At 44.5% G+C, this 13298-nt stretch overlaps 1 protein-coding gene across 5 annotated transcripts in view; it reads left to right on the top strand.

The window, feature by feature from the left end:
• Positions 1 to 448: 448 nt before the first annotated feature.
• Positions 449 to 13298, top strand: part of LOC116397458 (pre-B-cell leukemia transcription factor 1-like) — a 58730-nt gene continuing 45880 nt past the window's right edge. For 3 of the 5 annotated variants that reach the window (XM_031872883.1, XM_031872885.1, XM_031872884.1), the window contains exons 1-2: positions 593 to 865; positions 1751 to 1824. In XM_031872883.1, the coding sequence (XP_031728743.1) occupies positions 678 to 865; positions 1751 to 1824 (262 nt within the window). In that variant the 5' untranslated portion in view covers positions 593 to 677. Of the gene's footprint in view, positions 866 to 1750; positions 1825 to 13298 lie in introns of all 5 variants that reach the window. The other 2 variants (XM_031872887.1, XM_031872886.1) reach the window with 1 other exon arrangement.

Raw genomic sequence — 13298 nt, 5'->3', positions numbered from 1 at the left:
GCATCCCACCTCCACAGTCCAATGATCGACGTTGCGAGAGAGGCACCTCAAGGTGGGGCTAAACGGTCTTATATTCCCAATCATGTCGCGTGGGCGGAGTCCGACTCTCGTGCTCATTGCTTACGCTGCTGCCCGCCCAGCCTGTACTGTATATGACGAGGGGGATGTGAGTGAGTGAAATCAATCCACACTTCTTATTTGTCACAGACACTTTTTTTTGTGGGTAATTTGGCAGGAAGAGTGGAGGGGGGTGGTTTTGGATCAGTGCGCCACATTACAGGAAAACGTGCCCTAGTTCGTGTCAGTAGTAGAAATCAGCAGTCTCTCTCTCTCTCGCGCGCGCGCGCTCTCTCTCGTTCTCTTTTCTTTTACGCACGCCGTACTCCAGTGAAGGCAACGGCAGTTCAGATCAGATTTCACATTGAGCTCCGACCAGCTGAGAGAGAGACAGCCAGAGAGCAGAGGAGGACTCGTGTCTCCGCTTTCCTCTCCGATACCCCCGCCAGAAAAAGAAGCCCCAGCGAGGAGACGACCGGGTGCGCGGCGCAGATATTAAAAAACACTACCGGGATTTTTTTTTTCTTCATCTTATATGTATTTTTGCAGGATTTCAGCAGCGAGAGCGCCACAGAGAATTAGATAGAGAAGCAGAAGCAGAAAAAGAAGGAGAAGAAGAGATGGACGAGCAGACGAGGTTGATGCACTCTCACACGGGGGTAGGCATGGCAGGGCACCCCGGCCTGCCGCCGCATATGCAGGAGGGCAACGGAGGGACGGACGGCGACGGAAGAAAACAGGACATTGGAGACATTTTACAGCAAATCATGACCATCACGGATCAGAGTCTGGACGAAGCTCAAGCCAGGTAAAGATTCTTCTCCTGTCTACTGGAGGAGGCGGCGGCGGCGGCAAAAACTAGACACGCGCTACAAAAAGGGAATATTAAAAGAAAAATGTGTATTGCTAAATTTACAATACAGCGCGGTGAAGATGGGACTTTAAATGTGAGGGCTTTTTTTTTTTGCACAGCCGTGTGCAAAAGCCGATATAAAACAACGATGGCATGCCTGTAAAATTGGCTTCACATTTCAATAAGTCACTGCCGAAGGAGAAAATAAAAGTGTATGAATGTCATTACTGTGACATGCCAACGGGTCGCCCACGGAGAGTATTTATTTATTTTTTTCTAAAGAGCTTTACACCTCAAACACAGTCAAGGTGCGTTCACGAGACCCAAAATATTACGGCTAATAATTTATTTTTGAAATGTAATGACCGACTAGCAGTTTAAAGTGGCTCACAGGTCGTTCACAGCGCGGCGAGCAGATGCAATGTAACTTTACAACTTGTGATACACATTTCATCCATTTTGTGTAATTCACTTTAAATTAAGCGAGGACCCAAAGTTATGCATTTCAAATGTTTTGTTTTATTGACAAAGCTGGTCAGAAAAAAAAATATGAATTGTATAATTTTATAATAACAAGACAACAGACGAAGCTAAATAAAATGCTGCACCAGTTACTTTGCACATGTGTACATATAAAGTTGCTCTTAATCTGAAGTCTGAAGAATAGCTGTATTATTTGGGCCTGGAATTGTACTCTAGCATTTATCTAAAAGGTTAAAAAAAATAAAATAGAAATGATAGTTTAGGCAGCCTCGTTGTCCAATAATGTCGAGGATGAATAGGTGTTAGATGTAATATATGTTTCTGTGGTTTGATTCTGAAGCCACTTCTCTGTTTCAGGAAACACGCTCTCAACTGTCACAGAATGAAGCCAGCTCTTTTCAATGTCTTGTGTGAAATCAAAGAAAAAACAGGTACGTTCACGTTAATTCTGCACCACGAGCAGAGGAAGCTAAACACTGCACCGCTGTTGTCCACACACTGTACCAGAACTGCTCCAGGTCTCCCCAACCACCTCAAAAGAATACAGTATTTGTTCACAAATGGAGCATGTGGCTCGCATGAAAAAAAAAAAGAAACACCAGAGAGGCACCAGCTCTTGTGAGGGCTATTTTATCATCGACGTGTAATGTGCTATTCAGACTCCGATTCACAAAAGGAGAACCCTGATGTTGGACACACAACACAACACAATTGGCCATATAAATTTCACTGACATGTAAAACATGTGTTTCCTCTTGTAGCTATAAAGTCTGCATGTTTTTAACTCTTTCACAGTGGGCTCTGTGGACAATTACCTCGAGCAGGTCTTATCAATTATGGTGTCAAAATATGAATGAGGAGGTTTTTTTTGGGGGGGGGGGGGTTGGTTTTAAAAAAAAAAGTTTTATTGTGGAATAATAGAGAGTATTGAGCAAAATTGTCACAAGCGCGTTGATGTCTCCCCTCGCGAGTTAACTGTCAAGTCTGGTGAAAACGTCTCTTTCCATTCTGTATTGTGCCTCTCTCTATTAAAGCAGTTGTGAGAGAGCGTGTCAGCAGAATAATTGCTAGGAGAGAAATAACGCAACATGAGGCGTAAGTCATGTTTCCAAAAAATCAAACCCCCCCCAACCCCTCCACGTGACATTTTTTGAAATTGCCAGAGATGGAATTCGGTGCACCTCAGACCGACAGCGTGCCTCTCATCTTTTTTTATTTATTTCCCCGACGCTCTACAGGACTCCTCAAAAAGTTACACTGCTGAGAGGTATTGAGTGGCCGCAGCGTGCCACTTTCCTTCGGAAGGCAGCGCGTTCTGTGTGTGTTTCACACTCATTAGTGCATGAAATCAAGTGGAATGGATGGGAGGACGAGGAGGGGATTCTTCTCATTGTCTCCAGAGTTGCACTTGACCTCTGCGGGGCGGCGGCGGCGGAGGTTTTTCTCCTGTGTGATCACACACCTCGCCTGGTGCTTTCATGGATGTTTTCATTGAGGTTTTTTTTTGTTTTCCATTGAAGCTCACCTCGCTGCCTAACCCGCAAGCCCCGGCAGTTTATCTTGAGTCGGCCTCTGCCTCGGGAGAGAGCAAGGGGGGCCTTTTGAAGCCTGCTGGCTCGCTCCTCTGCTTTATTTTTTTTGTGTTGTCTTGGTAGGTTTCTTTTGGAGGGGGAGTGACACAGTTATGCATAGTGTTTTACTCCCTGGCGCTTCTCGTGAGTTCATCCAAAGTTCGGCTCTGCCGAGAGTACAAAGTAGCTTGGACCTCTTCCTGCCTGCACAGCCATTCTTCTCCCTTTCAGCTTGGCAACCTATAAATACGAGGTGCAAGCTCGCTGGGAGCTCCACGCAGGAGATCTGGTGCTCGTCTTGTTTGTGTCGTCTTCCTTTTCATCCAGTCGGCTTTGTTCTAAGTTTTACTGTGGAGCGCTTCACGGTTAATCACGGTTCAAACTGTTTTCTCTAATTCTGGTATAATTTCTAAGATTGTTTTTATATCACTTCAAATGTACTGGTATTCTCTAATAAGCCTTCTGCTAATCCTGCTGGAGGTTGATTTGCTGTTATGGTGCTATGGTATTAAAAATCACCACGAGTTCAGAGTGGTCATGCTCCAAACACAACTTAACCTTCGTCACTGTCAGTTTTAGTGTAAATAAAACAAGATCGAGTCTGTCGAAAAACATAATTTCACTCACACACCGGGGAGAGAGAGAAAGAGCCTGGGTATGAATGTTGTGCTTTACTCTAGCTTCATCAGGTCCACTCATCAAATATAGAACATAGGCTTGATAATGAATTCCATTTTAATTTATTTATGTAGCGCCGAATCATAGCGGAGGTTATCTCAGGGCACTTTTAATTAATACGAATAGTATTTTACTCTCCTGGTTGAACTCAAAGTGTTGTGGAGTCCACTTCCGCTGGCGAAACCGTCCAGATTTGGACATTTGCAGCACTGTTTTGCTCGTGTCTCAGTAAATCTCGCTGGTTCAATATGAACGTTTAGAAGAGGTCGCAGCTTGTTGCTCCCCCTAGTGGTTTGGTCTTCTTTGGTAATTGAATTTAAACATATATTAAAGTCGCTGACGAGGGTTAAAAATAATGCTTGTGACCTATTTAATTTGTTATTGAGTGGTGCTTTTCACTTCAGTTGAAGTTTTGATGGTCAGATGGACAGCTGTGATGGTCGGAGGCCGTTTGACCTTTGCCATGTTGGGAAGTTAGTAGTATCATGGTATTTGTAGTTTTGAAGTTGGCAGTAGTGAAACAAGTCATTTGTTTTTCTTTCGACGGGAGGCTGAAAATGAGAGAGTGCATGATGCAACTCTGTTTGTTTTTGTGTTATTGTCATTATTCCCTTAGTCTTAGTGATGAAACTGATTGGAAACAAACCTTTCTCGCCTCCTCCTTTAACACTCTCCCAGTCCCACCTCTAACACCGTCTATACACACAGAGTGTGTATAGACCGGCCGAGTCCAGCGGCTTCAGCCTCTCCTCGGAGCTGCAGTTGGAACTTCTTTGTCCTGAGTACCACACGAGCACAGACCCCGGTGTGTGTGTGTGTGTGTGAAGCCACAGAGCCGCTGTTTGCTTGTGTGTGTGAGTGTGTGTGTGTGTGTGTGTATATTTTCCGTCCCCGGAGCGGCTGACAGCACCTGCAGGACACAATGCCAGTGTTGATCTAGGGCCTGAACTTCTGACCTGCTCTGTGTATTTTTACCGGGCTCAAGTGAGGGACGGCCAACAGAAATATTGTGCAGCATAAACAAGCACAATGGTGCAGCAACACCAGAGAGGAAGGGACAAGGACAACACACTTTAGTTAATCCACTGCTATTTTTCTTCTTCTTCTTCTTCTTCTTCTTCTTCTTCTTCTTCTTCTTCTTCTTTTTGGACAGACATCGGCTTCGTCTTTACCCGGTTTCATTCCAGGCATATTTGGGTTGTCTTTTTTACTTCAAAGGAATACTGTTTTTCAGACACAGTGCATGAGTGTGTGTGTGTGTGTGTGTGTGTGCGTTGCGTAGTACATTCCTAAGAAGAGACGAAGCATTAAATACACAAAGCATAATAATTATTGTGCTCATGTGTCCGAAATGTGGAGCAAAGGTAAAAAAAAAAAAAGTTCTCGCAGAGACTTTTCCAAATAAATAAATCCAAATAATTTGACTCGGCTGCCATCGGCCCATGAAACCGTATCCTTCCACTAACTGAAAGCAAGTTAAGCAACGAGAGGCACAAAATCAAATATGACACGACTTAATCCAAGATTTCTCTCTCTCTATCTGTAATCTATCCATCTGTCTGCGCCGATATCACAGATGGTTTGAAGGTGGACTGCTTTCTCTTGGTCTTCACCATCAGTTCTTTTTTTTTTTATGATTGATGAAAAGGCCTCTTTAGATAAGCAAATGCTCGACAAACTGATTTGGAAAATGAGCCGTCTTGACCCCTGTAAACACTTCACCAACATCATAAATCTCAAGCGGTGTCAAACAAAACCGCTCCTCGAATGAGCTGCTCAGTAAATGCTCCGCTCTGACTGGCTGGTTCATTTGGACTTTCTTTTTTTCTTCTCCCTCTCAACCTCAACAAAAGGCCGGCTTCTCTCGCGGCCCCGTGTTTGTGTAGTGTAAGGTTTCCAGCCTCGGGGATCCTCCATTTATAAAAAATGACTCGCCGAGTGATGTAATGTTATTTCTTGAAGGGTGAAAACAGGGTGTTTTACAGAGGGCGGCAGAGTTCGTGTTTGACAGGGTGAAATGAGCCAGGGGTCTGGTTATGGAAGGTGCATGGGAGCCTTCACCACATCGACTTGTCGGTCCATTCAGGTGCTTGGCATCTGCCTATTTGTATTACAGCCGCTGCGTCACTGTATAAACACTCCAGAGCAGCCTTCATAGGGGATCAGGTAGCATTTCAGAAGTAGTGCGGTCTGGTGGTGTTGTGCTGAGACAATTAGTCCTTTTCATCGATTGGTCTATTGATGCAAAAATGAATCTCCGACGATTTTGATAAGTAATTAACCGATTAGGTCACGATTAAATGAACACGCCAAACATTCTCTTGTTCTGGTTGTTTGCAGCTTTTCTTTGCTTTGTATCATTTAAACTGAACGTCTTTAGGGTTTGGACTGTTAGTCGGACAAAACCAGGGCTGCAACTAAAAATCACTTTTGCTAACGCTTAATCAGGCTATTATTTTCTGGATTTATCGATTTATGTATAAAACCTTAAAATTGAAACCATCACATTATCCGAGTTTCCAAGGTAACTTTGTCTTGTCTCTCCGACCAACAGTTTAGCTTTTTCTGCAGGTTTTGCTTTTAAAATGATGTAAACGATTAGTCAATTTTCTAAAGAAGTGCCGATTTGGCGTCTTCCTATCGACTAATCAATGAACTGACCAACCGCTGCGGCTCTAGATGAGACGTTTGACGACTCTGGAAGTTTGTGATTGACGTTCACATTTTATACACCGAGCAACTCATCAACTAATTGAAAAAAAAAATATCAACAACAACTTTATTAAAAATGAAAAAAAAGCATTGAAAGGACAGCAACTAACTTCTTTTTTTCAGTCCCCATCAATCTGTCTATTATTCTGCGATGTGATGACGTGCCAAAATCGCCGCCACAGCTGATTCCCCAATCTCTCTGCTTAATCATCCACTGAGAGAGAGAGAGAGGAAGACCTGAAGTGTAATTCTGCTCCGAGTTTGTAGACAACAGGGAAAAATGTGTATTGATCAACCGGCGTCGGGCACTTTTGCCTGCATTCGACGCAGAATCCTAATCACAGGATCATCAGTGAGTGACAGCGTCGTAAATGGCACGTTAATACCATTACAGTATAGAACAATGTGCTTACATTATACATTATGCTAATTGTCAGTCGCCTAATTGATACGTGTTAATCATATTAAGGAGCTTAATTATAGGAATCTTACTGCGCCGCCATTTGTTAATTAACACTGACATCACACGTAGACGAGCAGAGCGGTGTGATTTCTCACCAAGAGAAGTTTCTCCACCCTGAAAACCCCCTCTCACACTTTTTAACTGTTATATTTCCTGAACTGGTGAATTTTTTGTTTTTTGTTGTTGTATCACCCCCTCCTGGCGGAAGGCCACTGGAATGCAGTTCGTAGGTAACGTTTAGCGCGGAGCGGCCGTTGCCAGTTGCGAAGATAACAGAACGGAGGCGAGATCCAAGTAGACGCGGTAAAGAGCGCGGGCCTCAGTCTTTTACGTGAGTGTGGACTCCTGCGCTCAACGCGCCGCTTTCACATCACTGTTTTGCTATTCTGCTTGTTAGAGGCTCTCTTTGAAATCTCAGTCCCTGCGGGTTTGGCCCGCCTTTTATGTTGTTGTTTTTTAAAATACAGGCCTTCTTAATACGTTACGAATTTAATCAAGTCTGCAAATTCGTTACGCACGTTAAATTGAACATGCAATGGCACTTTGGATGTGGTTGCCATACCAACTCCCCACCGCGCCCCCCCCCCCCCCCCCCCCCCCCCTTCACCCCCCAGGAGTTCATTTTCCGTAACGTAGTGTTCGGAATCTCATTTCCTCCACTTTTCTACCCCCCCACACACACCCCCCCCGAAGCTGCTACTTGCAGACGCCACCTTCAGGCGTCCACTGTACGTTCGCCGTGAAAGGCTGCCACGGTTTTCAGACGAGAGAGAGAGAGAGAGAGAGAGAGAGAGAGAGAGAGACCTCTCTCCACGTAGTGGAAATGACACAAATTAATATACACTACTTAAACCAGACCAAGATTAATGGTTCCCTTTCGCTGCAGCTTAGTCCCACTGTCAGTTGCCGGGTGCTCGTTGGACAAAATCAACACTAATCAACATTTATTCCACTTTTGCCCTGGGCTCTCAGGAGTCTGGCAGGACTGCGTGCCCCCCTACCCCCCTCTTTCCCTCCCAGCAATCCACCCCTCCCTTTCGTCCGTCTCGCTACGCTTTTCACCTCTCATCCAGCTCCTCCATACATCACCCTCCTCACACAGCTCGGCTCCTCAGAGGAGAGTGGGCCCCCTCCTATCAGGCCACATTAGAGTCATGATAGATTTTCTCTTTTCATTTGCATCTGATATTTAACACGGCAAAGCAGTTGCTCTGTCACTTTGAAGTGTGTGTGTGTGTGTGTGTGTGTGTGTGTGTGTGTGTGTGCGCACAAAGGTTTTTATTTTTTATTTGGGTCGTGTGTGTTTTTGAAACATTTCAGCCAGTAATCTTATCCGTGCTGCATTACGAGAAACAGGATATGTATTCACTCCTCACTTACGTGTACGTGTGTGTGTGTGTGTGTGTGTGTGTGTGTGTGTGTGTGTGTGTGTGTGTGTGTGTGTGTGTGTGTGTGTCAGGTGGAGTATGTATGCAACACTACGGGGAAACTGCAACAAAGGTCGCGCTGTAAGACGAAGTTAACACATGAGCGTTTTGCCATATGTTTTGTCCTAAAAGAATATGATGTTCGATTCCCCCGGTCCAAATCAGTGCGTTCGTAAAAACCTTCCGTGAGGGGCAGCAGAGGCCTCCACAGATCTGCTGACTCGTCTCTGAGCAGCAGTGGGGCCCCTCCTCACAGAGCGACTTTGAGCGCCCCGCCAAGGCTCACGATTGGCCGAGCTAACGTGGGATGCGATTCAACTACAGTATGTCATTCGTTCCATCGGCCGAGGGACGATTAGGAAGAGACGTGACTGAAATGTAACAGTGTCTACATCCCGACTGGAGATATAGCAAACATACAGCTTGACACTATTCTTGTAGAGAAGAGCTATTGTTGACTATGTTGGGTAAATATCAGCTGTTACTCACTCTAGTTGGGTTTCCCTCAGGACAAAAGTTTCTCATATCTCCTCATTTACACAAACATACAAAACATTCATGCTAATATGAATGCACATTTTCACATGTTTCATTACGTTAAGATCAGTAGCTTATCGTATCAGGGTTCCTGGATAATCAACCCGTCTGATAATGTCACTTTTGTTTGATATTTGAACTACTGTACAAATGTGCAAATCCACAGTGTATGAATGCAACAGGTGGTGCCTTGTATTCCAGCGGGAGTTGTTTGTCAAATGCTGACGTAAAAATTGAGAAAATTAGCAGAAACCATCTGACAAGCATTTTGGATTTAACATAAAAAAAGGGACCGAATTGTGGCTGAACGTGAGGCTGCTGAGTTTGTAAAATCCAGCCTCCTTACAGTCCGCTTATCTTGTGATTCAACACTATTCAAATGAAGTTTGAATTTGTTCAGAAAAGGCCAGTTTTGATATTCATCCCTTCTTTTCTGATAGTAGGAAAATTCCAGCCTCACCTTCAGATTATCATTCATGCAGCTATTGTCTTACCCTGCTAGATGTGCTGGATCTATTCCCAGCATGCATTGGGCTGAAGCCAGGGAAACACCCTGATGTGGCGACCGGTCCATCGCAGCAGTTCACATTTTATTAACGTCCAGTAATCTGAGGTGGGTTCCCTCCCACAGCAGTCTCCGATCTAGAGATTGCATGTTGCCTCATTCCCCCTCTGAGGATGAAATTGTGCAAACAGCTGATGCCTCCTCTCCTACTTTGCCAAGATATTCGGCGCAGTGTTGTCCATCTTGCAGCACCGTGCGCGGCCAGAGGCACTGTCATGGCACCAACTGGCCTCATTGAAGTGACACCGAGTGCTTTGTCAGCTCTGTCTCAGGTGCCAACCTGCGCTTCCCAAAATAAACTGTCATGCAGCGTGGCAGGACAGAGAAATGTCAGGGAACAAATGTTCCGTAGGAGAAAGGCATCGTGGTTTTGGACGCCTTCCCAGTGCCGACGCCAGCGACATGGCGGGGGGGACTTAAAGCGTGGGGCGTGATCGTCTGCGGCGTCAGCGGGGGGTCGCAGCGGGCGAAAAACTTTGGAGTTTTCTTTGCCTTTTAAGTGGTTTTACTTCACGGCGGACCTGTTAGCTATTGACATGTCTTTGCTATTTGCAGACATCCTCCTCCAGAAATAGCTTGTGCTTACTGTAGTTAGCTGCTCTTCCTGTTTTATAAATGATCTGTCACTTTCTCTCTCCGCGGTGCAACATTACACCAGGAGAGTTGGATGTGCACTCGGCTGAAGTCACTTTCAGCGGCTGGTGTCAGGAAGTCGGAGAGAGGGCCGGGTATGTGGAAAGTCACATGCAGAGGCGACTCTGCGACCTCTGGACTGAACCACCGGCCGCATCTGCCCCGCCGGATTTGGCCCCCGAGCGTGGGATTCCTGTTAGATCTCGGCATGGCCTGTGGGCTCTGTGGCTGCCGTGACATTTTTATGACTAGCGGACGGAAGCAAAGGTGGGAGTCACAGAGGCTTGAAATGGAAGTTCAGTCCTCACCTCCATTAATGAGGAACCAGAAGCTAATCATGCGGACAGGGAGGGATTCTGTAGCCGTACAGCGAGAGGAGGATATTGATGTTTCACTGAACATGGGCTGCAGAGCTGTGCAGGTCGTGATATGAACGGTTGTTTGAGGCAGGCTTGTCTAGGAGGAGGTTGAAATGGAGCCATTACTTGTTTTTCTACGGGGGGGAGGGTTGGGGGGGGCACTGCTCCATCTAAACAGGAAAATAAGCAACACTGTTCCCCACTGAGTGTTACAAAATCATGCTAAAATGAACTGACATTAGATATAATGTAATTAGTTTCATTTTAGAATACACTAAACCAATGGGAAAAGCAAACAGACATTACGTTTTGAGAGAAACAATAGAATTGCTTGGTTACGTTACGGCAACAAACCCACTTGGTTAGGTTTAGTAAAACATCATGGTTTGGCTTGAAATAAGTATGTTTTTTAAGTTGCAGACTTAAATTGGAATAAGTCAACAGTGATATTTACTTTCACATGGGACACAAACAGCGGTCTCACGTGTTAAAGTCCTGGGTGTGACCCACCCATTCACACAGACCTCTCTGCTCAGAGCTTTGCGGACTTTGATGAGAAACTTTACCTCTAACAAATCAAGGCAATGCAGGTCTAATAGTTTGGCTAATGCTGCGTGCACGTCAAATTATTCAAAACACAATTACGACGTGCAATTTCGAGACCTAGATTGCATATTTCTGACCCCGACAGTAGCTACCCGTCGGTGAAAAAAAAAACTGCAGCTTGTCAACAAACTGTTGGCAGGACGGCGGCAAACGCACCATCACTGGTAGTTCCATAAAAATTAAATCAAATATCCAACACAACACAACCGGCTGATCTAGCCTGTTGATATGGTGTAGCTACAAGGTTAGCAGTGGGGCTGGTTTTCTTTCTGTTCTTTTATCTGAAAACATTAAGTCTGCTGACAGCATTGATCCTGCCCTTGATTGTTTGGGGGACATTGGGCTCAGGGAGGTTGTAGTATTGGAATAGTTCATGTTTTAAGGGCTTCACTGTTGCAATGGTTGCACCCTTAAATACCAGTGGTGCTGGAACAATTTGGAGATAAAGTGATGGACAAAAAAATTAAATCAGGAACAAATACTGGTTCCAGCTTCTGATGTTTCTATGTTTGTAAATGTAACACATTTGTGTTCTTTTAAACGGACAAGACGAGCAATTCAAAAGCATCGCCAATGTGATGGGCACCTCTTACTATTTTCTGTCATTTTAAACACTAAACGATTATGAGTCAATCAGAAAATAATAATTGGGAGATTAATTGATAGTCAAAGTAGTCATTAGTTGCCATTCTGAAAGCCAGCTGGCCGCCCTGTCACCGCCGTCCCCGCTGATAAATGCACATTGCTCCTGCCTCGGCTGTAAAAAGGATCGTGTTGATAAGTTAATATTCTGACAACAGAGATGAGATAAAGAGGTTTTAGGAGTTTGGAGGATAGCGTAACCTTGATAAAGCGCTCATCTCAGTGACATTGATTCTCACCATCCATCTTCGTCTGATATGAAGTATGCAAATGGTGGCATCGGCTGGGAGTGGAGTACAGTGCTGTTAAATGGGCCATTTCAAATGTTCTTTGTACTATGCTGACTTCCAAAAAAATTTCACTGTCAGCCGGCTCGGCTCGTGCTGATGTCTTTCCGGAGACACTTTTCCACCTTTATCCTATATCTTCTTCCATTTATTCCACGTCTCTTAACCCCCCCCCCCCCTTTTTATTTTTTTTATTCCCCTCCCATCTCTTCCCTTCCCCTCTCCTTGCCTGCTACACAAATTAGGTATACTGACAGTGTCAAGAATGGCTACTCATGAAATATTAACAGCTTGTAGAGAATTTTACATCGCTACATTTCTCTTCATTTTTTGAACTATGTCAGCACGGCACTGTGGAACGTTTATTTGTGTGAGTTCAGGCAGGCTATTACCCTACCAGCTTTTTCTTTCCATGTTTTCACACGATATCCATCAACCCTCCTTCCACAAGCATGCATTCTATCTCACCTCAATTGGAAGCGAGACAATATTCCAGTGCGTTTTTTTCTACCTGCCACATCCTGGGGTACATGAGCTCGGGATACAATAAGCTGAATGTAGCGAGGTGTTTATTGCCTTATGAAAGTGGTAATTATCCTCTCATGAGTGAGATAAGACCAAATACGTTGCGTTAAACAACATATGGGTAGTTGTAAAAAATGCCTGCGTGGAAGTTAAAACCTGAAGTGACTGAGATAAACGCTGAGTCCAATTAGAAGTTGTTTCGGATCAGTATCCCTCAACACTAATCTGCGTCTGAGAGGCTTCATTTTCTTTTTCTGCATTTGTCTTTAAGACGGTTTATTTCGCTTTCTTTAATCGCTGGTCTCTAAACGCATTCAACTGAGTGGGTGGGGATGGCCTCTCTCTCTCTCTCTCTCTCTCTCTCTTTGTTGGATGGCCCCTTTAAAAGATGGAGCTGTCAATCATCTGCTGGCTTCCCGAGTCCTGAGAGGCAGCATAGGTCCTCATTGAGGGACCGGAACAATGACTTTTGTTGTGACACATGTGCATTTCTGTTTAACGTTCTGTGGACAGTGTGTTACCATGTAATTAAATTCAGCCCTTCATTCTGAATGAAGCTAAAAGGGAGGCGCACGGACGGTTGTCCAAATAACAGAAATTATTAAATACAGATCAAATGATCCTTTTTTTTTTTTTAAAGGGTCATTTGAGTTTATTACAACGTGGGTCTTGTATAGAATTCATTGATTTAACCGTGCAATAATATCAGAAAAGGTAAATAACAACAACAACAACACAAGGCTACACAAAATCAAAGAGTACATGTATTAATCAGAGCACTCACAGTCACATTAGAACCTAGCACTTGTGGAGCGCTAATAGTTTTTGAACATATGAAAGGTTTTCTCACTCTCTCTCTCTGTGTCGCTCTCTCTCTCTCTGTCTCTCTCTCTGTCTCTG

The sequence above is a fragment of the Anarrhichthys ocellatus genome, unplaced genomic scaffold, assembly GCF_004355925.1.
Source record: "Anarrhichthys ocellatus isolate YVR2014 unplaced genomic scaffold, GSC_Weel_1.0 scaffold67, whole genome shotgun sequence".
NCBI lineage: Eukaryota > Metazoa > Chordata > Actinopteri > Perciformes > Anarhichadidae > Anarrhichthys > Anarrhichthys ocellatus.
Note: the sequence above shows the minus strand (reverse complement) of the source record. Positions and strands in the feature narration are given on the sequence as shown.